Consider the following 25,813-nt stretch of genomic DNA (forward strand, 5'->3'; position numbering starts at 1 on the left):
GCGCCGCAAGGAGGCTGGTCAATCCTGATTCCATTATCTAAAGCCGTGGAAGACCCTTGACTCATAGGTGATTAAGGACTGAGCCAGAAGCTGCCTCCCCTCAGCTTGGCTAATGGAGTGGAATTGTGAGAGTGACTTCCTAATCAGATCAGCTCTCATTTCTAGACTCTCAGGTGGCCCATCCCGGCAGCAGATTGTGAAAACCAATGCTTGTCCAACCGGGAACAGAACAGGATGTACCTGGAGGCTTGCTTCCCGGCTGGCCTGCAGGGCCCTGCCCAGTCACAATCGTATGGTAAATACCACCCCCCAAAAATGGGTGCGATACAACAGGGCTAGAGAGAAGGCATTAGGACATGGTTTCCAAAGTCAGTTCCCTTTATTAAATGTTGATTTTTCACAGACCAGAAATACAAAATAAAAGTAGAAATAGGCCCCCGCTAGGAGCTATAGGCCTGACCTCACATGAGCCCTGCTGCAGCAACTTGAACAGAAGCAGCAGCCCTAAGGTCAGGAGAGCAGGCCCAGGATTCCACCCTGCACTGCGCTGCCCACCCAATCTCTCCCCAAATGATAAAGAGCCATCCTTAGGAAGCAGAAGAAGACGCTCCCCTGCTGCCTCAGTGAAGTGCATTCCACCAGGAGAGCTTGTCAAGATGGCACAAAATCCACGGACTGCATCTCGTATGAGAAACTGGTACCAAAACATGGGTGGGGAGACCGCAGATGTGACAGGGCAAGCCCAAGGAGAGAGAATTTTCCTCCTCTCTACTCATCAGATCCCGATGCCGAGTCTTCTGAGCTAGGGGGAGTACTGGCCAGCTCCTCTTCTTCAGAATCCTGAAAATCAAAGGTCTCTTAAGGGGAAAAGGTTTAGAGTCCTGGCTGCCCTCCCAGGGAGCCACTTTACAGAGGTGAAGAACCCCTCCTTCCATACCTCACCACCCCCCCCAAATGTAGGGGCCTTCAGAACCTCCAATCTGCACCCTTCCATTCCACTCATTACTCTTACAGACCTACCTACAACAACCCAACCCCAGACATCCACCCCCTCTGCCTCAGGTACCCCTCGCCACCAAACTCTTGCCGCACCTCACTCCGCCTTCTCTTCTTTTTGCTCTTGTTCTCTCCGGAAGAGCTCTCATCACTGGACACAAACTCTTTGCTCTTGAAGCTCTCACTTAGCTGCCTTGACGAGGACTTGGATGATGACCCCCTCGAGGGTGTTGATTTCTTTTCCATCTTCACTTTTACTTTCTTCTTCTTCTTTGACTTGTCCCTACAGCAGCAAGGAGAGGGGCCTGGGCCTTCAGGTTCACCCATCAAAGCCAATCCACCCCTACCTTTAACAGGGCTTTTCTCACTCCCAGCCACACTGCCCATCTCACTATAAATGCAAACGGTCAACCAGGTGAGCCCCAAGTGCCCCAAGGGAGAAGCCTCCTAAGTAAATAACCAGAAGAATCAGGGGTCATAGGCTGAAGCAGTCTCACATGCAGAACCTGTTTGACATCTCTTGCTTTATCTCCAAAAATCCGTGTGAATTATGTTGTCATAATTTTTTGTTAATTCCCCCACACCTTCAAATAAAACTCTCTAGGAAAAGGGCCCCACTTATCCAGTGACCTCAGGAATTCCCAGCACATTACCCATACTTGGGCAACTGCCTACCCAGACTTGAGAAGCACTGCCCTACTGCAGTCAGAGCATATCTATTATCTTTAACACCCCAATTCTCAACCTAGACCTGCAAAAATAGATGCCGAAAAAGCACTTACTGGGCCATTTTGTTCCCAACACTCACCTCTTAGAAGACTCACCCCGGCCCCCTTCATATTCTTTCATGGCTTTTTCATATTCCCTCCTGGCATCCTCAGCCTTCCGATCCCACTCCTGTCTCTCACACATACACATACACACACACACGAAAAAGAGAGAAGAATGAGGCCTCTTCCCTGATGGAGGCAAAATCTATACAGCAAAGATGCACCGATGGCCCATCCCTGCCCCGCTATCAGTTACTAAGTCGCCACCCCTCATCTCTGCTGCCATTCACCTCTTTCTTCTCTTTGGACATTCCCTTCCAGATCTCGCCTGCCTTCTTGGAAAGATCCGTGATACTGATGCCAGGATGGTCTGACTTGATCTTCTCTCGGCTGGCATTGAGCCACAGCATGTAGGCAGACATCGGCCTCTTGGGAGCATTGGGGTCTTTGCCCTTCTTCACCTACATAAAAACCCAAATGCCTTCAGCCATCTATTTCTCATAGACCCCCATCTTCTCCAAAACAAACCATTTAGATCACCTGCTCGGGGGGGGGGGGGGGGAATGAGAGGACTGAATAGGCACAAAGCTAGATTAAGAGCTCCCAAGGCCAGGAACCCTGTCTTCCTCCCCCTACCTCACTCACTAGGGACCCCTTGCCTCAGGCTCCTGTGACAGAAGCTGGTCTAATTCAGATCTCCCAGAAGCGAATTAGCCCAAAGGCCAGAGAGAAAAATTTCCAAGGAGATACTCAAGGCCATATTCGTTGGCTACAAAAAGCAGCCCCACTGGTGGTGGACAGAAGATAAAGGGAATGGCTCCCCAACACCCTCCCATTCTGAGTGTGCACCTCCACAGGCTTCTTGCGGCTTTTTCGGTCCTTGGCCATCTTGGCCTTTTTAAGCTGCTTCCGTTTCTTTTCATCCCGGTCACTGTCACCCTCATTACTAGAGGAGCTGGCTGAGGCGTTGCTGTCAAACCTGCCAAGGAGAGGGGGGCTTACACCCAGGAGAGAGGAGAGTACCCCACGGACTCAGGACAGGAGGGGAACAAGTCTAAAGCTACCTGCCCAAAAAGGGGGAGGTGGGGCCACAGGACAGCCTCCTGGCCACCAGTCCCCACCCTGCTTCCTCCTCTCAGCTGAAGTGGCTTCAGGATCCAGGTACTTGAAGCCAATTATATCCCTGGACCCTCCAGTGGGGAGGGGATGACTGAAGCCGTGGCATCAGTCAACCAATGAAACATAAAACAACAAGTGGGCTTCAGCTGCTCTCTTTGCTCATGGCCTGACCCAAGTCCTATGCCATCCCCATACTCTTGGGGACAGGCACTTGGTCTTGTCTTGCCTGGAACACACCCCAAATACTCTTCACCACTTCCTTTGAGTTAGCTGTCTTAATCTACCCTAGAGTCTTTTCTGATAAAGAGATAATTACTATAGAAAAGGGAAAAAATTTTAAAGATAAGTAAATATAATAAAATAAAATCTAGGAGCACGTGACTGGCAGTTGGAAGAGCATGCAGCTCTTGACCTTCAGGGTTGTGAGTTTAAGCCACACACTGGGTATAAAGATTACTTAAAAAAAAAATATATATATATATATATATATATATGGGGAAACTGACCTCAGTGCAAGTCTGTCCATACCCACATAATTACGTTCTATCCAATGCACACGGAACGCCTCAGAAGATAAAACCTACGTTACACCTGTATGGTGCCAGACAACCTCCAAGGGATTTTTGCAAGCATCTGCTCACTGACCTTCATAAGTATGTGGCCAGCAGAACCAGCAGACGCCTACATACATATACTATATACATATCATGTATCTACATATATATATATGTATCTATATATCTATCTGGGGGTGTGGGGAGAGGTTGGGGTTTTGGCTGCACAACATTCATTTCCAATTCTTCTGGATAAAGAAAGAAATTCTTTCTAATTTTCTGTGGGAACCACCTTGCCCCCATTCAGGAGGGGCACACTCCACCCCAACTTCAAGGGTGGGTACGTGCTGGTAACTCAGGAAGGGGCAGTGACCATGCTGTTCACTGCTGCCCTGAGAGAAGAGGCCCTTCTGGGCGTTAAACCAATAGGATTAAGCCTGCCCAGAGCTTCTGAGGGTCATGTGACACTGCATGGGCCGAATCTACCTAGAAACAAGAAAATCACAAGAAATAAAACAGACTCCCCACAACTTTTGAGCATCTGGATCCAGGTACCTGAAGCCAGTTATATCCCTGGACCCTCCAGTTATGTGAACTTGTAAAATCCCCTCTTATGCTAAAGGCAGCTTAAGTCACGTTTCTGAGGTTGGCAATCAAGAGCCTTCATCAGTACAGCACGGGGGGACCACGTAAGGTTGCAGGTGAGGACACGGAGATCCAACGACTCACCCCAAAACTCCCAGGGAGGAAATGGGCGGGCGCTGGCTTATTCCCGTTTTCTCCCCACTGTTTTTTTGGCTTTACCATGTGCCTTGCACTTGCAAAGCCCTCGACAATTTCCAAAGCATTTCTGTGTATTACCTCGGTGGAGGTCACTTTTCCACCCTGGGTCAGTAGCTAATGTTAGGACATGAGAAATGTCCAGATATCTTCTGGTCCCTCAAGCGTACAGGCCTCCACCTCACCCCTGTGAGTGGAACCAAAACTCACTCCTCTGCCACGTCTTCCTCCTCTTCACCTGGGTTGAATGACTCATCTGAAAAAGAACAGGATGTGTCAGCTTTGCCCCAAATGCAGATCCTGCCCCCTTCCCCAGATGCCCAGCTCTGGCCCCAGGCAAGAGCCTGACCGCCCTCATGCCCCGGCACTGCTGAGGCTAGCCCACCGGTTTCTTCTCCGGAGTCATCGCTGCTGTCGTTGGCATTCTCTTCCCGGATCTTGCCCTCCTCCTTCATCCGCTCCAAGTACGCATCATGCTGGTCCTCATCAGAGTCGGCGTACTCATCGTAGCTCGGGTTCATGCCCTAGCCAGGGCAGAGATGCGAGTGAGGGCCAACGCACCCTGGCGCCAGCGTCCTGCACACTCAACAGCACTCCCCCCATGCCTGTGAGTAAGGTCAGCTCCCAGAAGACCCTGGGGCTGGATTGTCCACACACAGCGACGTGCAGGGCCTGTGCCCGAGGACCTCCTGCCAACCGGGTTAGTCCAAGCCCCTCCCTCTCCCAGCCCCACTTGGGGCCCCTGAGGGGCAGCCGAGACTGATCTAAGGTCATGCTGAGGAAACCTGCACCGGGAAGGGGGGAGGGTCACACGCACCTCTTTTTTCTATAAGGGTAAGAAGAAAAGAGATAGTGAAAAAGAAGGCAGAAGAATCCCTGCTCCCTCCAACCCCGACAGATCAGAAGAGGCTCATCCTTCCCACTCGCACAGGTACCTCTTTTAGTCCTCGGTTTTTGATGTTGAGTTTTTTGGCATTAACAAAATCAAACAGCTTCCCATACTCCTCCCTGTGAGGCGAGATACTCCAGGTTACTAGACACGCGGGGCCCATGCCCAAGGTGGGCTGCATGCTGTTCTGACACCCCCAGGCCAGGACAGCCTGTGGGGCCTGGAGCTGCTGACCACATTACCCAAGCTAAGGGCTCAGAGGGCCCTAGAGGATGGTGGTAAGGAAGAGTCAGACGCTAGTCTCGAAAGGAACCTGCAGAGTCTCAAACGTCTGGGAAAGAAAAGGGGGGGAGGGTGTGTAGCTAGTCACCAGATATGCCCAAAGCGGGGGGAAAACGTCGGAGAAAGGGACACCTTCACTTTTGAGCAAGTCTGAATTTCGTACTTCACAGGGTTGTCATAAGGATGAAGAGGGAAGATGTTTGGAAGTCGTTTAGCCCACAGCGAGCACTCAATAAACATTAGCTGCTGTTTTCTCGGGCACAGAGCTCATTCCAGGAAAGGGAGAGATAGCATTTCCATCATGGGGGGAGTGGAAAAGAAGGGCTAGTACTGAACACATAATATGGGAAACAACTTAAGTACAGAAAGAAAGCAAGGGAGAGGCTTTCAAAGGCTGAGCACTCCAAGAAGGACCAAATCCCAGGGAAGCAAAAGAAAAATTCTTCTCAAGGCTTGAAAAGTTGGGGAAGAGTCACAGACCCAGAGAAGGGCCCCACGCCATGCCAGGCTTCCCAGGGGAGGCTCGGTCCAGACCAGGATGCCCAGGAAGTGACTGGCAGAAGCTCTCACCTCTCAATGCTACTGAAGGTATATTGGGTGCCTTGCTTGGTCTCAATTTCAAAATCAAAGGAACGAGTGGTGGTGGTACCACGGGCAAAGTTGACAAAGGAGATCTCATCAAAGCGGATGTGCACAGGTGGCTTGTGGACGTAGATGAAGCCCCGCTCCAGGGGGTAGAGCAGTCCCGAGCTCGCCTTGTACGAGCAGGTGATGCACTGGGCCCCTGAGTGCCTGGTGGAGGAGGCGGGGGTCCAGTCAGTGCCTCAGTCAGGAGCAGGTGGCACAGGGCCAAAAACACATCTCTCAGCAGCGACACACATGTGCTCAGGCCCTCGCGTGAGTACACCCCACTACACTGCTCTGACGGAGACAACGAACACCCAACGTGCTCTGACCCAACCGGACTTCTAGGAGATTGCGTTCCCAGGCCAGGAGGGATTTACCAAGAAGACACAGCGTGGTGCCCCCCGGTCAGGCCAGGACCCCAGGCACTCTCACCCTTGGAAGTTGCCCGGCACTGTGATCTTGCGGTTGACCAGCGCTTTCATGACCCGGCTGACCATCTCGTACAGGGATCCCGACATGTTCTTAGTGAGCCGCCCCTCAAAGCGCTTCTCCACCTCTTCCCTACAAAGAGAGGAAGGTGAGGTCACAAGCACTGCTGCCTTCTCATGGCACACCGGTCTCCTGCCTGGACAGTGGAAGGACATGAGTTCAGAGACACACTCACTCGTTCATGTTGAGAGTCAAGGAGATGTCCTCATCCTTGGAGAAGAGGAGGATCAGGAAGTGGTAACGGGTTTGGCCCTGCTTGATGGGGGGATCTAGACTGATCTGGTAAGGAAGAGCCGACAAGGTTTCACACCAATCAGTGTTCCTCAAGCACTGCTCATTAACCAAACACCAGCAAGACCGATCGATCTACTGGGCAAAAACCAGGACGAGATCCACCCCCCCCCCCCGTGGTTTCTGCTTACCACGAAGAACATCTGGCGCTGGTCTTTGTGGGGGAGCAAAAAGAGACGCAGCACCGTGGTATAGGGGATCTTGTAGTCGAAGGTCTTGCCGTGAAGGTGCAGAAAGGTGGGGTAGATCCGAATGTCGTAACGGCCTCGGGGAGTCAGACACTGCAGCTCCCGGAAGATGCAGATGGCGTCTCCGGTGGCCTGGATCACATCCGCCTTAGACAGCACATTCTGGGCAAAGGCCTGCAAAAGTACACGCTGGTAGTCAGGCAGCAGGGATCCTGCTCCCGGGCCAGCCAGGGCCTGCTCAGCACCATTGCTCTCCAGGCGACCGGGGGAGGCCTCACCTCAACTGGGTCTACGCCATCCTCCTGGGTGGGAGGCACGTAGAAGCGCACCTCCATGAGGGATACCTCTGCGTCATCGTTCTGGTGGAATTCCAGTGTCACCTCATTCTTGCCGGTGGTACACTGGGACACATTGCTGAGGGGTATCTCGAAGACCGGCTGGTCGCCAATGTCGAAGGAAAGCAGCTGCCCTGCGGGGAAAGGGCCCATCAACCACCAGCTCCTCCCCTCAAGTCTGCATAAACAACATTCCCACCAGACTGTCGATCCCGGGAACAGGGCACTGCGCTATTTCGTCACACTGCACCCCCAAGACCAGGCACAGTGCCTCATACGCTATTGGTCCTCAATAAACTTATGATGAATTACAAACTGATAGGAAATCAGAAACGGTAACAGAAAAAGAGCAAAACAAGGTAAAGGCTGAAACCCTTCATCCTACCTTCTCCTCCAAACCTCAGTCTTCCCCAGGACTCACCACCGAACTTCACCGTTCCCCAGTTCCAGCCCTTCACACAGAGGTCTTTCTCCATCAGTTCAAGGCGATAGTGAGTTTTGAAGAAATCCGAGAGTTTCTCAAACTCCTGTGGGCAGAGGGAAGAGAGCAGCCCCTGTAAGCCCTGGTGGCCTTAACACAAACACTCTGGGATTCTCTCTGAGAAACTGCCCCAATCTACCTTCTGTCGGAAACCCAGCTGTTGAAAGAAGCTACTGCTGGGGACTGGATCTCAGAGTGGGGACGGATTAAATTATGGAAATGACATTCCTGGTCACGAGCCTCACATGCTCTCTGACTTTGTATAGGCAGTGCTTTGATGAACGTGAAATTAAAATGCAGTGAAGTCTTTAACTCAAACAGTTCAAAACAGAAAAACAAACCTCAAAGTAAAGCACTGAGACTCTGGATCTGGACAAAGGCAATGAGCAGAAACCACCAAAAATCCCAATGGTAGAAAATCTTCCAGAGTCAAAGCACAAGACACCCAAAGCTGAACACTGCTTAATGGCCGCAATGGCCCTGCTCTAAGGAGCCAAAACTAGCAAGTACATGGTTATCAAAGGAGCCCCAATTCTTTCTAGAAGATGAAAAATAAATAAGGTGGCACAGTAAAAAGGGGTTTATGGCCACAGGACACCTCACCGATTCTCGGAAGCCGTCATACTTGTAGACATGGCCATTCTTTGTAAGCAGTTTAAGTCCGTGGCCCAGGGCGACACGGCGCCAGATGCCTTCCGTCAGCTCCCCAGCCTGGATGTTGTCCACTTTGCCCGTCTTACTATTCTTGAAGATGATACCCTGGCGGCTCAACCTCAGCCGACCATCATTCTGTTGGGAAAACAGGCCCCAATGCAAGGGTACAATACACACTGTGTACGGGGCACAAACAGTCCCACCCAACACCTACTCTGGGCTGGCCAGACACAGATGCAGGACCAACAGCTGCAGGGGTGAGGGTCAGAAAGAAGAGACAAATAACCAGGAAATCTGGATCCTAAAACCAAACCCTGGCATCCAAATCCCCTGTAGTCCCTCAGGAGGGAGCAGCATGAATGGTCCCTTTCAAACTGGGATCCCAGAACTCCTATACAGAGAATTTTTGAGTTACACTGGCTCAACTTAGAATTTTTCAACTTTATGGTGTGAAAATGATACGCATTAAACAGAAACCATAATTTGAGTTCTGAATCTGTATCTTTTCCCAAGCGAGCAACAGGTGGTACAATCCTCTCAAGATGCTGGGCAGTGGCAGTGAGCCAGAGCTCCCAGCCGGCCACACGGTCACCAGGGTCGATCACCAGGGTTTATCACCACAGTCAACAACTGATATGCATACGACCATTCCCTACCTGTTCTGTTTCACTTTCAGGCCAGTATTTAATAAATTACATGAGGTGTTCAAACTTTATTATAAAGTAGACTTTGTGTTTGATGGTTTTGCCCAACTGTACACCGATGAAAACATTCTCAACCTAAGGCTAAGCTAACCTACAATGTTCATCAGGTTAGATGTATTAAATGCATTTTCGACTTTAGTATTTTCAACTCATGGTGAGATTTTGGCGATGTAACCCCGTTGGAAGGGGAGGAAGATCTGTATGCGCTGCCTTTTGCTGGGGAAACACCAACTACACGTTATCCTCGGGCTCCTTTTCTAAAACAGCAACATCATCAAAGCACCAAGCTCTTACTAATGGACAAAAAGTCTACCCCTCCTTCCCTCTCTCAGCCTATACTAAAAGCCCAGGTCCTTCTTACCATGGAGCCTTTCACCTCCTGATAGACGTCGTTGAACTCCAGTGTTTCCGCCATACTGATCTGCCCCTGTTGGCCTCAACTGGGAGCTGGGCCCCAACTCCTGGGTGGGTGTGCAGACACTCAGCAGGTTGGGAATCTGAATTCAAGAGGGGGCTAAACAAACATCAAAGACTACATCTCACTGGGCCCATGGATGGAGCCAGGTGGCAACCCCGGGCCAAGCCTGGGATGTCTCAGAGTCTCCTCTGCCTGGGAACCTACAGCAGGCCCTGCAGACCTCAGGGAGTCGGGCCCAGCTGGGGCTGGAGAACCCGGCCTGGAGTAGCTCTTACAACAGGACCAGGCACCGGCTCGGGGCGCTCCACCGGGCGCCATGGCAACGAGCAGCAGAACCCCGGGGCCTGCCCGGGGCCTGCACCTCAGCCGCGCCCCGACCCAGCTCCGAGTGCAAGGTTTCCCTCCCTGCGCTCCCACCGCGACGCGGCCCTGGATCCGCGGCTCCCCCGCCCCCTAAAATGGATTCGCCCGCTGCCCGTGGATTCGAACGCGGAACGGTCCATCTTGAGCGTCCCGCGGGGGGAGCGAGGCCCGCGCCCTCCCAGGGCACGGGGCCGGCGACCACCCACCTCCTCAAGCTGCAGCCTTGCGATGGCCCAGGTGCGGGCGGTGGGCGCACTGGGGGACGCGGGAGGGGGGGCGGGGACAAGGGGGATGGGGGGACGCTGGGGAAGCTTTTCCCGCGTGCGCGGCCCCGCGTCCCGCCACCGGAAGCCGAGCATGGACCATAGAGAGGGCGAGCTAGCTAGAGAGACGCGAGCGCGGCCCCTACGAGGCGGCTGCCTAGAGCGTCAACAGCTCTGGAGGACCTGAGGGAAGCGGAGCTGCGGTTCCAGTCGCACCGCGTGGGACCTAATGAAAGGATGGGAGCGGGAGCGTGTAGGGCTCCTTTTTTAAAAATTACACCTCTTCAGTGGAGGACTAGGTTCTGGAGAGAAATTCTGTAGTTTTCGCTTGTCAGACTTCCCACAGAGTCTGTGTGTGCCTGTCCCTCCGTCCTGCACGGGAATGGCTCCCGGGGAGTAGAAAGGAGTCTGTGGGGCAAGAAGACAAACGTTTCGAGCTGTGGAGAGAAGTGACCCGCCCGCACCCGGGGTGTCGGCGTCACGGGGACTGTCCTGCGCTCCCCCTGTCACGTGGGACTGGATCCTCTTTGAAGAGTTCTCTGTCCGCACCCAAAAACTTCACTCCCGAAACCGCGGCGCCGGGGGGGGGGGGGGGGGGGGGCGGGGCTGGAAGAGGCTGGCGGACGGCGGTGTCGCGTTCAAGCGCTAGTGTCAGTCTCCTCAGAGCCGGCCCTGATTCGAAACCACGTCCGCGCCGGGCGCGTCTCGCAAAATCAGGGGAGGCCAGGCCCAGGAGAGATGTTTGAGTCTGTCCACCTCAACCTTCCTTTGCAGATGAGAAAACCAAGGCCCAAAGAGGATTTGCCCAGGGCCCCAAATCTCCTTACCCCCATCCTGTTCTCTTCTGTCCTAATCACGGTGACTCTACCTCCAGAACGATTGATGATACCTGTCCTGCATGAAGACATTAGGACAATTTTTTTTTAAGATTTTATTTATTTGAGAGAGAGCACAAGCAGGGGGAGCTGCAGGCAGAGGCAGGAGGAAAAGCAGGCTCCCACAGAGTGGGGAGCCCTATGCCCTCTCAATCCCAGGACACTGGTATCATGACCCCAGCTGAAGGCAAATGTTTAACTGACTGAGCCACCCAGCGCCCCTAAAACAGAAATTAACTTCAAGACTTTCTTGACAATCTTAGTTATGCTAGCTTGCTAACTGAATCCTGGGATAAGAGACAGCAGGAATGCTCTGTTGCTCCCTGAACTCACGACTTTAACCTCTGGAAATGGCTATTCCAGCACTGTCTAGGAACAGACATTCAGCTGGATTCAATAAATACAGATTGAGCGGCCACTCAGTTCCGGGATTTGAAGAAACTAGTAAACAAGAGAGAAACAGCCCCAGCCTTCCAGGAGCCTGTTATCAAAAAAAAGATTCAGACAAGTAAACTCACAGTAAAAGAAAGCAAAATAAAACAAACACCCCAATGTGATAATGCTGTGCGGCAGGTTGAGCTTCAACCACTGCCAACCTGAGTTAGGGACGTGAACTATATGACTCTTTACTCACCCCCCCCCCCCACCCAGGACATCGAGAGAACTATTCAAGAGACCCTTCCCCCGGACCCGTGCTATTGAAGGCAACTCAGGAAGGGAGCAGATGGCCCCCGAATTGAGTGGCTTTGGGAAGACACGAATGAAGGGGGTACTCAGTCCGGGGAAGGCTGTTACGTGGCTGGGGCTGGGGCATTGCAAGGGGCTTTAAGGAGAGCATGAAGAAGCTGCCGAGCAGGGTGAAGATGCGGCGTAAGACAACGGAACAGAAAGGGTAGGCAGAGTGCAGATAAAACATGACTCCCAGAGGGCCCTAGCCAGCTGCATCCCAGGCAATCAGGAGCCGCGGATTGGAGACCCCACCCCTGCCGTGACATCACAGGGGAGTGGGGTGGAGACGAACAAAAAGGGGTTCCCCCCGCCCTGGCCTTGGACTCTTGGCAGCCCAGAGTGTCAAGGGCAGAGAGAGCCTGGGCACTGAGCTAGGGTTGCCTGACTTAAAGGAACAGGCTCCCCATTCCTCAAGCCCCTCCAAGCTGTCCCCTCCAGGCTTTGATCTCTGTCTCCCTGTCCTGAGGACCTCTCCCTCCTGAGGCCACCATTGGGTCCCTTCTAAGTGGCCCCTGAGTGCTCTCTCAGCATGAACTGCGTGTCCGATTTCTTCACCTACGAGACCACCAAGTCGGTGGTTGTGAAGAGCTGGACTATTGGGGTCATCAACCGGGCAGTCCAGCTTCTGATCATCTCCTACTTCGTGGGGTGAGTCCTGTGGGCCTTCGGGTCCTAGCAGGGGAGGGCTCTCTGGTGTCCTGTCAGTGTCGCTGTCCAGCTGCCTGACCCTCTCCTCTCTTGGAGGAAACAGTCTCTACTCTGGAGTCCAAGGACTGGACTCTGCCACCCCTGCTCAGGCATCTGGTCCCCAGGTTAGTTCTTTTCCCCAGCAAATCCTCTGGAGTCAGAGAGTGGTTTCTAGGCACACACCCCAAGAAGTGGAGTTCTTGCCCTGGTGCCACCCTCCACCCTCCAGCAGGAGAGGTTCCAAGTGACCATCTCCCCTCTCCCTTCTTTCCTGCTCCCATCGGAGAAGAGACCACCCTCACATCTTCCCATTCTCCTCAGACGAGGCTTTGGAGTCTCAAAAAGATAAGGGAGCACAGGAAAGAGGAAGGGAAGGCACTGACATGAGGGAGACGGTGATGGGTTGATCAGGTCGATGGTGGGGTGGGAAGGAGAGAACTGGACCACTCTGGAATGAGGGATTTCCCTCCTGGCTTGAGGAGATGGTGAAAGAACGGGGCAAGGGGAGAAGCTCTTGCTCGTGGAGGGTGGGACAAAGCCGGGTGTCTGCTCCTTGGGGAGGGGGGGAGACATGGGCACAAATAACTCAAGGGAAGAATTGCTCAGGGGAAAGGTGGCTTTTCTAAACATGATCCAGGATCCCTCCTCGTGAATCCAGAAACACTCCCCTTTGTCAGAAAGCATAAATTCTGTACTGCTACCTGATTTTGTACCATATAACCCATCCTGAGAGTTGCTTAAGAGCCAGTGGTCCCAACACCCCTTCTCAGCTCCCACCTTTAGAGGCACCCACTCCCCTCCCCCCCACACACACACGTATGCACAAAGGGCCATGGAGCAGACAATGGCTGGGGGAAAAACACAGGTTCCATCCTTCTTGTGGTCATTTGCACACACTGGTGGGTGGGCACCAGAAATGACAGGCAGAAACCTCCAGAGTTTTCCTTCCTGGTGTGCCGGTCTCCAGTCTCACTCTGTTCCTGAGACAATGGCTCTGTGTATGAGAGACAGCAAGCCACTGACCACTGTCATGAGTTAATTCAAGTCAGTCAAAGAAGACATTCGGTGTGCATGTGGGCTGGAGCTGCGTGTGCGTGGGCCTCCTTGCCTGAAAGGTCGGAGTAGTGTGTGAGTGTGTGCATGGAAAAGTGGGCAGGCGTGGATTAAGGGATTTTTTGCTTTGCATGCTTTGTGGGAACCGGTAGGACTCCTTTCTGTGGCTGCCGTAGGCAAGGCTGTACATCCAGTGCTCCTCTCAGGGATATTAGAGAAGGTATTCAAGCTTTGGGGTAGGAAAATGGCCTTGAATCTTACTTCCAACTTCGAGGTTTTGTGAGGTATGATGTTTGCAAACGTTCCATGTCTGCGTCTCCAGAGCCTGTCTCCAAGTTGGTTCTTAGACGGTCCGTGTTCACGTGTATATGCGATGCTGTCACTGTTTATAGCCACGAGACGGTATGGTGGTCCAGGTGAGGCCAAAAGCTGCCTCAGCACATTCCTGGCTCTGTTGGCTCCAGGCAGAAGGTTGATGGAGGGTAGACAGCGGCTCCTGGACCAGCCTGCTCTGCTCTCCCCCGCCCCTGTCTCTCCCTCATCGCGATATGATCCGATGCTCTGATCCTCAGTGCTGGAGGCCGGCCTGCAGGAACAAGCATGAAAGGCTCTTTGGCGTCTTGATCTCCAGCCCCATTCATCTCCCAGCCTGACAGCTCCCCACGGAGCAGCTCCTTCCAGTTACATCCGTGCAGTCTGTAGCCCAGCCCCCTGGCCGGAGCCCCATCTCTGTGCACGTGAGCCCATGCACCATTAGCACTTCATGAATCCATTGTCTTTAATGTAGCAGAAATTTATCGAGCATTTCTTCATGCCAGACATGGTGCACCAAGCATAGAACTTGGGCAAAAGCAGACAGGGCCCTCACCCTCGTGGAGCTTACAGTGCAAGAGACGCTCATTCATCAAACAATCTCCACAAGCAAATGTAAAACTTCAACTGTGGCTCAAGATTTGAAGAAAAGGAGCACCGTGCTAGGAGAGCTGCTAGGATGGAGGTATCTGACCTGGTCTGGGAGCTAAGAAGTTTTTCTGGAGACATGACACCCAAGCCAAGATCTGAAGGATGAGTAAGAGCAACCCAGCAGAAAAAAGGAAAGGAAGAGGATTCAAGGCAGAGAAACCCAGCTCTGCAAAGGATAAGAGCCAGGCAAATGGGAAGAAGAAAAGAAGGTTTCTATGGGTACAGCAGAGGGAGCAAAGGTGAGGGTGGTCATAAGATGGGGGTGGGATTACACCCAGCCAGACCTCAGACATCCTCAGAGCTTTTGTTTTTATACAGGGCAGTGGATGGGAACTGTGTGTGTGTGTGTGTGTGTGTGTGTGTGTGTGTGTGTGCGCGCGCGTGCCTTTCTGGACTGGGTGGGGCAGGGGGAGAGAGACGATGAGATCTGAGTTGGGAAGATCACTCTGGCTAATTCCCCAAGGGATTAGAGTGCTTAGGAGTGGATGCAGGATAACCTGTTAAGGGCGCTGCAGTCATATTGAGAGAGATGATGGTGGCCTGGACTCAGCAGAGTTTGAAAGGATTTTTAATGCTGGGATATTAACATCTAACTAGCACTTGAATCTCTTCCATATTATCCCTGCGAGGTAGACCAGATGCACAACCTTACTAGGACACAGGTAACATGAGCCAACCGTTTCTCTCATGCATTTATCGCAGCACCACACCAGCTAATTGTCTCCACATGTGCCCTCACCCCTGTTCCAGCCTCAGCTGCTTGTCTGGAGTGGACACCACTTCACGCTGGTGTCCGTTACCCACCCAGGTGCACAGAGAAGCCAGTGTTTCTCACATGGCTTTCCCAGGGCCCAGGTGGCAATCAATCCCCAGTCTCCTCTGTGGGGTGGGACTTCCTAAGAGCCAATCTCTTTTTGGTATCCTATGGGGAGCTGAGGAGGAAACAGGGGATCCCTGGGGACTGAGTTTCCAGAAGTGCTGGCTGTTCCAGGGCCTGAGCTACTTTGCAGAGCCTCCTGGAAGGAAGCCACCTCCCTGCAAACCAGCAGAGGGGCATTCCCGGCCGTCTGATGCTCTGTCATCAGAAGGACCTGTGGTGGCGGACGGTGCCTCGCACCCCTCACAGCTCTGCTTTCCCCATCCCTTCCTCCCCCGCAAGTCCTGACCCACAAACTCACTATTTGCACAGCTGTCCCATTTGATTCATAATGTTCAGCCTCATTTTAAATCTTTTTAAAAAAGATTTTATTTGTTTATTTACTTATTTATTTTGGGGGGGGAGAGTAGGGGGAGGAGCAGAGGGAGAGGGAGAAGCAGACTCCATGCTAACCATGGAGCCTGATGCGGGGCTCCATCCCATGACCCTGAGATCACGACCTGAGCTGAAATCAAGAGTCGAATGCCCAACCAACTGAGCCACCCAGGTGCCCGAAGCCTCACTTTGAATCTTGTGAAGAAGCTTGATACATAAAGTGGTTAAACAGGGGAGCTGCTCTAGTTAAAGAGAAGGGCCTGGAATTCCACCTTTTTGGCCCACCACCTTATTGTTTCAGCCCAGGGTAGCACCCTGAGGCACCCCGTGGGACACAAGGTGACGAAACTATAGTGGGAAGACCTGTTGGAACCCTCCATCTTATAGGTGCAGAGAGAAGTGCCACTCTTGTCTCCCCCACCCCTCTCTGCGGCCCCGTGATGGGGAGACTGTGGAACAAGGACCCTCTGGTTAGAAGCCTTGCTGTGACACCAACTAGGAGTGGGACTTAGACAGGTCACCTTACGTCTCTAAGTCTCAGTCCTTGTATCTAGAAAATGCGTTTAGGAATGCCTCCCCCAGGGATTACAGCAAGGAGAACTAATATGTCAAGAGCCTCGCCTGAAATGGGAGACCCACTAAAAGACAGCAACTATTGTCATTTCCTAGATTCCCCAACACACCTGCCCCTCCCCCACCATCCAGCTCACACCTTCCTAAGAGACCCCTCTCCTCCAGGCGCACACAGCACACGCTCCCCGTGCCCACCCCCGGCCTCCTCCCTGACTCCTTGGGGGTGGACAGAAGGGTGCCGGGACACCGCTCTGGCCTCCTTCCTGCACATTCCACCTGCCAAGGAGCTGCCACCCGCCTTCCGCTCTATAAATAATAAACCAGGAACACGAGAAAAAAAATAAGTCAGAGCAGCAGAGTAAATGCCAAGAACTGAAGGCTTAGTCCTGCCCCATCTCCTCAGCCCTGGCCTCTAGAGACAGACTCAGCCCCTCTGTTCTGGAAATGAAGCGTCCCCTTATTTTGAGCTGCCCTGATGACGTCCTTGGGCCCCAAGGGGCCACTGAAATTCTTCCGCTTATTATTTAACTCAGAGAAAAAATTCTGATGTGGCCTCTCCTACCCACTGGGCACAAGAAGGATCCTTGAAGGAGGAGAAAGGGGGGGAAAGAGATAGGTTAATTATTCTTCTGAGCCCCAGGACCCTTCCTCCTGAGACTTTCCCAGGACTGGAGATGTTCCCCAAGGCCACCAGCACCAGGACCAGGATCCTGTTCAGGGTGGGAGGTGGTTCTGTGCAGTCTGCCCGGGCTGGAACTCACCTACCAGCTTGGCAAGTTAGTACAGCGCTCTGTACCTCTGTTTCCTTATCCGAAACATAAGGAGAACAACAAAGGAGTCTCACTGAGTCATGGTAAGAACTCAATGAACCCTTACCGCATAGAGCACTCAGCGGGCTGTGTTGCTTAGATGATAATAACCTGAACCCTGCTTCTCATCTGCAGATGTTCCTGGACTTTAAGGACAGGGTAAGAGGCCTTATGAAACATGTCATTAGATCACCACTCAGAGATGTGTCCATTTCATGGCGAGGCACACTGAAACTCTAGAGGGCAAATTGCCACTCTGGCTTCTACTCTGGACAGAGGTGCGCTCCGTTGGGAGCAGGGAGATCTGGGCCCTCGGCCTCACTCCCTCCACCGCACAGGGCCCCCTGCAGGGAGCTGATAATACTCATTTGGACGTAAGGTGGTGGATGAGATTTCTGTGTGAGCTGTACCTCCTTATGAGACTTGGTGAAACCCCTCCCCTTCCAAAAAAGAGAGAAGAACAGTGCTGGGAAAATAAAACACACAGCACCACAGATGTCCACACGAGCAGGGTGTTTGTAAGAGCCTTCTATGAGCCTGTGACCCTCCTAACGGTGCATTCCTCAGGACACTGCGTGCCAGACAGCAGCAACAATAAAACGGGACAGGTTAGGGAGCCATCCACCAGCGGGGGCTGTGACTCCACCCTTTCTGGGAGAGCATTCGCATTGGGAGTTCAAGCGCCTGAGGGAAGCCCCGGGATGGGGATAACTCCCAGCCCTCTCACTGAAAACAAGAGTCTCTTGCAGATGTCAGCCTGTGTGCATGAACAGGACGGGCAGGGGCCCATCCCACAGGTGACTGTGACCCCCAGCATGATCCCGGAGCTATTCCCCCCTATTGCGACCCCAGAGGTCATCCAATCCAGCCACCTTCCAACTGAACACATCTCCTTGAGTCTCCCCAGGCATGTGGAACTCACCACCTCCCACAGCAGTCCACTCTTGGACAACTTTCTGGGGCTGGAAAGCTCCTGGGCTTGAAGTCCTAACTCCCTCCTTATAAAGTCCTCAGGTCAGCTTGCCAGCCTAGCGCGCCCCCAGCTTTGTGTTCTCTGCACTACACCATCTCCAGTCCCTTCCTTCCGCTCATCCTCCACCTTGTGCCTCCCTGGCTAGCAGCAGAAAATGACCTTAATCCAGTGTTTCCAAAAGCACACTCCCTGATTCCACAACATGTCACCAGCATTTCTCCAAAACTAAGAGTGTGTGGCACTTTCCAAACGCATTTGATGACCTTTTCTCATCTGTGCAATGGGGACAGTGATTGCATCTGCCTCCCAGCATGCTGTCTGGCACTAGGAAGACCGGCCACAGGCTGGAAGCGTGCTGTCGAGGCGGAGAGTGGCTGGAGCCTTGAGGGCTGTGATGAGAAAGGCAGGCACCTCACAGAACTGCAGAGGGAAGAGTTGCCTGCAGGCTCTTCTTGCTGCTGGGGGAGGCTGCCAGAGTCCGCGGAGGGAGGTGAGGGTGGAAGGAAGGAAGGGAGTCCTCCCTGAGCCCGGCCTTGGGAAGAAGGCAGTACAGGTAAATGTCCACTGGGTGGCAGCACAATCCAAGAAATAAGATTTGTGGCCTCTGCCTGCTAACCCAACTCCTACCTGCCAGGGAAAAGTTCAGCACTGCCCCTCTCCTCCTCCTGCGTCTTTCTCCTCTGGCTCCTGCGTAGATGGAGACTCCAAGCTCCCAGCTCCCAAATGCCTTCACTGACTTGTTTACTGAACACCCGCTATGTGCCCGCACTTGGGATACACCCATGAGCAAAGCCTGGGATGCTCAGGGTCAGAGGCTCGGGATCCTCTGCCCCTTCTCTTTCCAGTGGCCTGCAAAGAGGTGGCCTCCCAGCCAGCGGGAATGACAATGCTATGGCGGAGGGGAGCTGCCGCCCCCCGGGGGGAGACGTTACCTTCAAGGGGGTGAAAAATGTGTTCTTCATGGATTTAAAAAAAAAAAACTCACTTTTCTTATGTGTAAAACACAAATATACATACAGTATATAAGCTGATATCTATAGTATTAAAATTTCATGATGGAGGCGTTAGGGGGAAAAAGTCTACAAATGGTCTTGAAGCAGGAAATGGGAAAGATGGAAAAACACCATTCTAAGCCAACCCAGGGTGAGGTCCCTCCCCTCCAGCACAGGCCTTCCCCTGGCCAGACACCTAACGGGGTCTAGTGCTGGGGAAGGAGACGTCTCCCAGCCTCTGTCTGATGGGCCTAGACCCTCCTCTCTTGCTCTCCATCCTGCTCTCCTGCCCAGGTGGGTTTTCTTGCACGAGAAGGCTTACCAGGTGCGGGACACAGCCATTGAGTCCTCGGTCGTCACCAAGGTGAAGGGCTTTGGACGTTATGCCAACAGAGTCATGGACGTGTCTGATTATGTGACCCCACCCCAGGTATGGTCCCCCTACCCCAGGGCCATGTGTGGATGCCCAGATGCTGGGGCAAGGCAAGGAGGGTGCCAATGGGATCCCCAAACCAGGGTGTGTGGCATCAGTGATCAGAGAACTCCCTCCCCAGCGGCTGGGAGGTGCTGGGGTGGGGGGTGGGGCGCCCTCCAGCATGCAGCACTAGGCATCAGGACAGCAGGGTCCTCCTCGGGCCTGTGATCAACACAAAACACAGAGGAGCAAGAGAGGCTGGGTGGGTAGGTTGGACCTGACTTGGACCCACCTCTGCCCTTTGTTAGCCCGGTGACCTTGGCCAGGTCTCTTACCCCACACCTGAGTTTCCCCATCTGTAGAATGGGGATTAGAGCAGTACCCACCTCATAGATTGGTCCTGGTGCACTTTTTTCTCTCCCTTCTCCTACCAAGGGCACCTCTGTCTTTGTCATCATCACCAAGATGATAGTCACTGAAAACCAGATGCAAGGATTCTGCCCAGAGGTGAGGGGAGGGAGGGAGGTTGAATGAAGCAGGTCAAGGAAGAAAACATTGGGGGTGGGGGGCGGTGGCAAGGAGGGGCGTGGGTGTATGAAGAGGTCTGAGTTCCAGCCTTGGAGCTGGGTCTGACCTCCACTTTCCAAAAGTCCCTGGTTATGGGGAAGCATTGGGAGCCAAAGGGCTCATCCAGGGCCAGCGCAGGGTCCTACACCCACCTGCAGACCTGTCTACCCACAGAGCGAGGAGAAGTACCGCTGTGTATCAGACAGCCAGTGCGGGCCTCAGCGCTTCCCGGGTGGGGGTGAGTGCAGCCCTTCCCCACCCCCTCACAACCCCAGAACGTTAGTGGGACCCTGGAAGGCAGCACAGCCCCCATGGGGGAGAAAGTGGGAATTGGCCTGTTCCTTGTCATTCTGCCAGCGTTTAAGATGCTCACTGTGTGCCAGACCCAGTGGGGGCTGTCCCTGGAGGAGCTCGCAGCCCAGGGACGGTGGTGACAGACAGGTGTGCTGTGAGGGAGCAAGGGCTGTCAAGGGGCAACAGTGGGTGCTGGGGAAGGGAGAGGGATTGGTTCCAGGTAGAGGGACCCACATGGCTTCCTGGAGGCAGTAACATTTTAGATGGATCCTGAAGGGTGGGAAGGAGTTGGTAGGATAGAAGGGCTTTAAAAAGAACATTCTAGGCAGAAGGAACAGCTGCAGCAAAGACTCGGAGGCAAGGAAGAGCATACTGTGCCTGGGGAACAAGAACAGCGCCCTGGTGGCAGGGCCTGAAACGTGTCAGAGGAAGGCCATCACCTCCATTTGGCTTGGCCTAGGGCTCAGGAGGAGAGGAGGGCAAGAGCTTGGCAGGGCTCCTGTACCACAGGTCCACCTCCCCTGCCCTTCCTCTTTGTCCCCTCCACCTGCAGGGTCCCTGAATGAGGGTGGTCCCTGATGAGAGGTGGGTGGGGGTGAGGGAGTAGCAAAGGGCCAGGCAGGCACCCAGAATGTGTGGCTCCCCCCTGCAGGGATCCTCACGGGCCGCTGCGTGAACTACAGCTCTGTGCTCCGGACCTGTGAGATCCAGGGCTGGTGCCCCACCGAGGTGGACACGGTGGAAATGTGAGACCCCTGCCCTGCTCTCCTTTGCCAATAGGGGGAGCTCTGTATCTCTGAGCCTGCAGAGGGTCTCCTGGGTACCCCTAGTAGTAGCCACTCCTGGGCGAGAAAGTGGCCTCAGGATGGCACCTTTCCCCCACCTCACCTGCCACCCCCCTCCCTTTGGCCCTCTGCCGCATAGCGGCCATGACCAGGTGCCGGGAGGGAAACGTCCACCAGGAAACGTGGCTCCCCGGGGCCAAAAGCCCCTTATTTCCCCTTCCTCTTCCCAAGAAGCTAAGGCCCCCTTGTTCTCACCCACAGGCCTGTCATGATGGAAGCCGAGAACTTCACTATTTTCATCAAGAACAGCATCCGTTTCCCCCTCTTCAACTTTGAGAAGTGAGTCCCAGCCCCCTCCCTAAAGCAGAAAGAAGGGCATCCACCCCACCCTGCCAGCTCATTTTCAGAGGGGTAGAGAATCCTGTCCACGCGGTTCTCCACACTTTCTCGCCCTCTTCCCATCCCCCTGGGGCTCCTATTCCCAATCTCCCAGCTGGCCTTGACCACCAAGTATTAGGTGGGCTCTGGGGCCAATCTCGCTGCCAGCCTCCTGCCCTGGGGCTTGGAACCCAGATGGGAGTTCTGCTTAAGGCAGATGAGAGACAAGTTTAGCCTGGGCCTGGAACCCAGATACCTCCAAAGGTCAGGGCCCGAGGCGGCCATCCCACTCTTTCCACCGCACCACGGAGGTGCTGAGAGAACTCAGGTGTGACTCCTGCCCCCTGGGCCCCCCAGCCTGGGAGCTGGGGGATATGAGACACAACACTCAACCCTGATACGGAGAGGGGGGGATAGGAGTTGCAGGGAAGATGCAGGAACGGAGGAGACGAAGCCCATGAGTGTCCAAGACATCAGGTCCCAGATCCCCCTGCCTGGGCTGGGGAAGGCTAGAGACCTTTGTGCATGCCCCATCACGGCAGTGCCGGGCCTGGCTTCTCTCCTTTTTTCCGCAGGGGAAACCTCCTTCCCAACCTGACAGCCGCAGACATGAAGACGTGCCGCTTCCACCCTGACAAGGCCCCCTTCTGCCCCATCTTGCGGGTGGGGGATGTGGTCAAGTTTGCAGGGCAGGATTTTGCCAAACTGGCCAGCACGGTGAGGACCTAACCAAGGACTGGGGGCGCTTTGGCAGGCGGAGGGTGGAAATACCAGGAAGACGGAGCAGCGGCCAGGCAGCAGCGCCACCTAGTGGAAGCACACCAGGCCTGCAGCGGGCTCCGTGACTCACCGCGGGCTCCCAACCCTGTCCTGAGGGGCCTTGCCTCCCTCACCCTTCCCGCCAAGACTCGGGTCTCCCATTCCCGCCTTCACACTTGACCTTAGAGCTCTGAAAAAGCACACACCATGGGAAAGTGGATCCTGGATTGCTGCTGAGGGACACAAGACAAAAGCAGGATCTAGAGACCCAAAGGCCCACGCCCCTGACAGCAGTCCTTTGTTTACTAAGCAACTGTTCCAAATCACTTTACCTCCACCTAGAGAATGGGAAGAATCACGTGTCCGTGTCTCATGACCCCCAGCCCCCACCTGGCAGGCCATGGAGACAGCGCTTCCTCCTCATAACTGGCCCCTTTCCACAGGGTGGAGTCCTAGGCATTAAGATCGGCTGGGTGTGTGACCTGGACAGGGCCTGGGACCAGTGCATCCCCAAATACTCCTTCACCCGGCTCGATGGCGTTTCCGAGAAGAGCAGCGTCTCCCCAGGCTACAATTTCAGGTAATCCCCGGTCTCCTGGGACCTCGAGAGGAGGAGGCAGGGGCTGTTCTAAGGAGTCACACCTCCAGCAGCAAGGCATATCAGGATGAAGAGGCCCCATGCACCCCCATCAGGTGTTGGCTCAAAATCAGGAAGGACTTTCTAAGGGACAGGCCAGGTCAGCAGTCAGAGCACGTGACCGAGGTCTCCTAGAATGTGCGTGCTGTGATTCTGAGCCCTTCTTGACTCTGGCTCTGAAGCTGTCACGTGCCTAAGGAACGCCCAGGCAGCCCCTCTCCGCTACCTGCATTCTCTAAGGTTTCTGGATCCACAAAGCAGGGGCAATAGCGGGACCAGTTTACAACATGGCAAGTCTGTCTTTCTGTTCATAACCAGTACGTCTCGTTTGAGTCCCAAATAATAACCACAGTGGTCATTAGTGCTTCCATGCCGTTCCAACCAAGAGCTCCAACCAGTCTTTACATATGGCCTTGAGCCATAAGGAATCTTTCCCTGATGCCCCCTCCCATCACCCCCATTTTGAAGAAAAGGAAAGAGAAGAATCCGGGGTTAACTATTTGGAAGCCGCTGAAACTGAGCAAGCCCTTGACCTTCTCCCATCCTAATTTCCCCGTCTATGAAATGGCAATAGTATCATTATCTTGGGATCCTATTGGCCAAGGTATGAAAAGCTTCAGCTCTCTGTTTTGCTTTTCCCTTGAGTTTTGAAGGCCCCGGAGTTTCTAGTAGGGCTCTGATTACATATGACAGTGATACACACGAAACAGGTGACATTGGCTAAACAGGCAGTGATGAGGGGGGAAAGTACACGTAAGAATATACTTCAGTCGCATATCCGAAGAATTGTTACTCGAACTTGGTGTTTGCCATATAATGGCAGACAGAAGCAAAAAAATAATCATTTCACTTTGTTTTTTACATTTATTTGTAGTTTTTAAACTACATCTAAAACTATGTCCCATTACACTTTATATTTAATAGTTTAAAATATATATGTATATTCTCTGGAGAGAAGAATTTTTTAAAATTGAAAGTGCTTTCATAATCAACTCCAAACTTTAAAAAACCATAGGAAACAACACATATTTTAAAGTAGGTTAAAAATACTGTTCGGCTCCCTGGCAGAAATTGGCATATTTATTCAGTGGGTACATCACACAGAAATCAATACAAAGGATATTTGTATGGTGGCTTAAAATAGCAACATATTAATAAAATTCTCAGGATCTAAAATGCAAAGTTTTCATCTTCATAACTTCCCTGTGGCCAGTGGGAATTCTTCAATTTCCCAAATAACTTACTTGGCAGGAGAGCTTAGGAAGCATGTTGACGATTATGAGGACCCCAACCCCGGATACCACACAGCTTTAGAACAAGCTCTTTGATTTAAAGAAGCAATGGTGTGGAGTTCTTGATCTCCAGTTTATTGTGCTTTGACCACCCCTCTACCCCGACTCCCCTCCCCGGGACCCCCACACCCATCCCACAGAGCAGAACTCGAGGTGGACCTGGTCCCAAATCAGCTTGGGTTGCATTTGGGCAGACAGATCTGAGGATCTCTGAGCCTACCCCCCGGGGGCCTATGGGGAGCTGTCTGAGAGGTATGGACCCAGATAACTAATCCCCTCACCAAAGACCCCCAGGCCAGAGTAGGGAAGGGAAAAGCTGCTCGTTTTGAACCCCCCTGTAGTTTAAAAGATTTGGGCTCTGCCCAAGCCCCCTCAGATCCCTCCCCTGGGTACCCACCCAGCATCCTCGTGTTGCCTTCAAGCTACTGGCACCACATGGACCCCCGAGGCTAAGCCTAGCACCCACATTGGGGAGGCCACAGAGAATAAAGACCACAGCCAGGTTCAGCATAGGCCACACTGCGGTTTCTGATAACGGTAAAGCTTCCGATCCCACAAATCTTCTGATCTGTGGGTACCATACTCACCGCCCTGGGGGCCGAGTTTCGTGTGGTTTTGGCGCGTTGTTCCTTACCCGCTCTGTGAAGCAGATGCCACAATCCCCCCACTTCACAGATGAGAAAACAAAGACTTGGCAGAGTGAAACAAGTTTCCCCAGGTCACAACAGCCAGTAGGCGTAGGAGCCTGGACGCAAACACATTTTCCTGGATGATTTCCACGCAGCCAGGAAGGCTGGGGACATTCATATTTGTGAATCCTCAAAAAAACATGCCCATGTGGTTGATACTCTCGTCGCTTAAAAATTAAGACCCTGAGATCCATGGAGGCTAAAGGACTAGCGGCTGCTGGAGGCACAGTTCAGGGCCTGGCCTTTTGTCTCCCAGACAAATGAGTCTGCTGCTCCCTTTCCAACAGAGGCCAGAGTTTTTCAACGTCCTACTGTTGCCATTTGCTCTGGAGGAAATGCAGTCATTCAGCCAAGAGTCAGCCTTGTTTTAATCTGCACACTCAGGCAAGAGACAGCTAGAGATTCTCATTTCCATCACTAATTACTTCTGCAGCTCCTTTCCAAATGCCCCCCCCCTTGCAGCGCTTTGCCTGTAGGATCAGAGATTTAGAGAATGTGTAGTCATTGAGGACCCCTGGGATCCCCCTAGGCTGAGGTGGCTGTCTTACCAAGGAGGAAGCAGAAATTTCAGAGGGGAGGTGACTTGCCTGAGGTTACAGGGGTGTCCTGAGGAGCCTTCGAGGTCATTTGTCCCCACTCTATCTGCATCAGTCTCACTGTGACACAGCCCCAGACATGGGGCCGCTTCACAAGATAGCCTGTCCCTCAGTGACAGCTCCAGTGATTGGAAAGGTGACCTTGTATTGAGCCAGAATGTGTCTCCCTTCGACTTCCACCCAAATTACCCGGTGCCGTCCATCTAAATTAATCTTTGTTTGTGTGATCTCTGAAGTTGCCATCTGTCCCTACCTGAAACTTGGTGGAAAGATTTTGTTTTTACTCCTATAT

At 53.2% G+C, this 25,813-nt stretch overlaps 2 protein-coding genes across 3 annotated transcripts in view; one reads left to right on the forward strand and one right to left on the reverse strand.

Annotated features, from left to right (window-relative positions):
• Nucleotides 1–360: 360 nt before the first annotated feature.
• SSRP1 (structure specific recognition protein 1) lies at nucleotides 361–10,245 on the reverse strand. Of its 2 annotated transcripts, none has more exons than XM_087854863.1 (17): nucleotides 10,147–10,245; nucleotides 9,521–9,673; nucleotides 8,405–8,590; nucleotides 7,742–7,847; nucleotides 7,264–7,454; nucleotides 6,929–7,159; nucleotides 6,682–6,785; nucleotides 6,450–6,578; nucleotides 5,961–6,182; nucleotides 5,155–5,227; nucleotides 4,605–4,743; nucleotides 4,430–4,475; nucleotides 2,616–2,745; nucleotides 2,057–2,227; nucleotides 1,805–1,893; nucleotides 1,093–1,279; nucleotides 361–840 (listed from the first exon to the last, which is right to left on the reverse strand). In XM_087854863.1, the coding sequence occupies exons 2-17, from the start codon at nucleotides 9,572–9,574 to the stop codon at nucleotides 769–771; spliced, it is 2,130 nt and encodes a 709-aa protein (XP_087710989.1). In that variant the 5' UTR covers nucleotides 9,575–9,673; nucleotides 10,147–10,245; the 3' UTR covers nucleotides 361–768. The 2 variants fall into 2 exon arrangements, with proteins under 2 accessions (XP_087710989.1, XP_045642639.1); XM_045786683.2 differs by having other exon boundaries at nucleotides 9,521–9,656; nucleotides 10,147–10,211.
• Nucleotides 10,246–12,324: 2,079 nt separating this feature from the next.
• Nucleotides 12,325–25,813, forward strand: part of P2RX3 (purinergic receptor P2X 3) — a 28,185-nt gene continuing 14,696 nt past the window's right edge. The window contains exons 1-8 of the mRNA XM_045787042.2: nucleotides 12,325–12,455; nucleotides 19,404–19,539; nucleotides 19,960–20,031; nucleotides 20,266–20,329; nucleotides 21,038–21,131; nucleotides 21,432–21,509; nucleotides 22,124–22,265; nucleotides 22,751–22,887. Of these exons, the coding sequence (XP_045642998.1) occupies nucleotides 12,337–12,455; nucleotides 19,404–19,539; nucleotides 19,960–20,031; nucleotides 20,266–20,329; nucleotides 21,038–21,131; nucleotides 21,432–21,509; nucleotides 22,124–22,265; nucleotides 22,751–22,887 (842 nt within the window). The 5' untranslated portion in view covers nucleotides 12,325–12,336. The remainder of the gene's footprint in view (nucleotides 12,456–19,403; nucleotides 19,540–19,959; nucleotides 20,032–20,265; nucleotides 20,330–21,037; nucleotides 21,132–21,431; nucleotides 21,510–22,123; nucleotides 22,266–22,750; nucleotides 22,888–25,813) is intronic.

Source organism: Ursus americanus, chromosome 24 (genome assembly GCF_024610735.1).
Source record: "Ursus americanus isolate L20-20 chromosome 24, mUrsAme1.1.p, whole genome shotgun sequence".
Classification (NCBI taxonomy): Eukaryota; Metazoa; Chordata; class Mammalia; order Carnivora; family Ursidae; genus Ursus; species Ursus americanus.

Bases quoted from the DNA above. Each gene is read 5' to 3' on its own strand.
- SSRP1 (XM_087854863.1), bottom strand. From the start codon at position 9,574: ATGGCGGAAACACTGGAGTTCAACGACGTCTATCAGGAGGTGAAAGGC. The intron at 6,579-6,681 runs GTGAGTGTGTCT...CTCTCTTTGTAG, and splicing joins TTGACTCTCAACATGAACGA to GGAAGAGGTGGAGAAGCGCT. The intron at 2,228-2,615 runs GTGCACACTCAG...GTTTTTATGTAG, and splicing joins GCCGCAAGAAGCCTGTGGAG to GTGAAGAAGGGCAAAGACCC.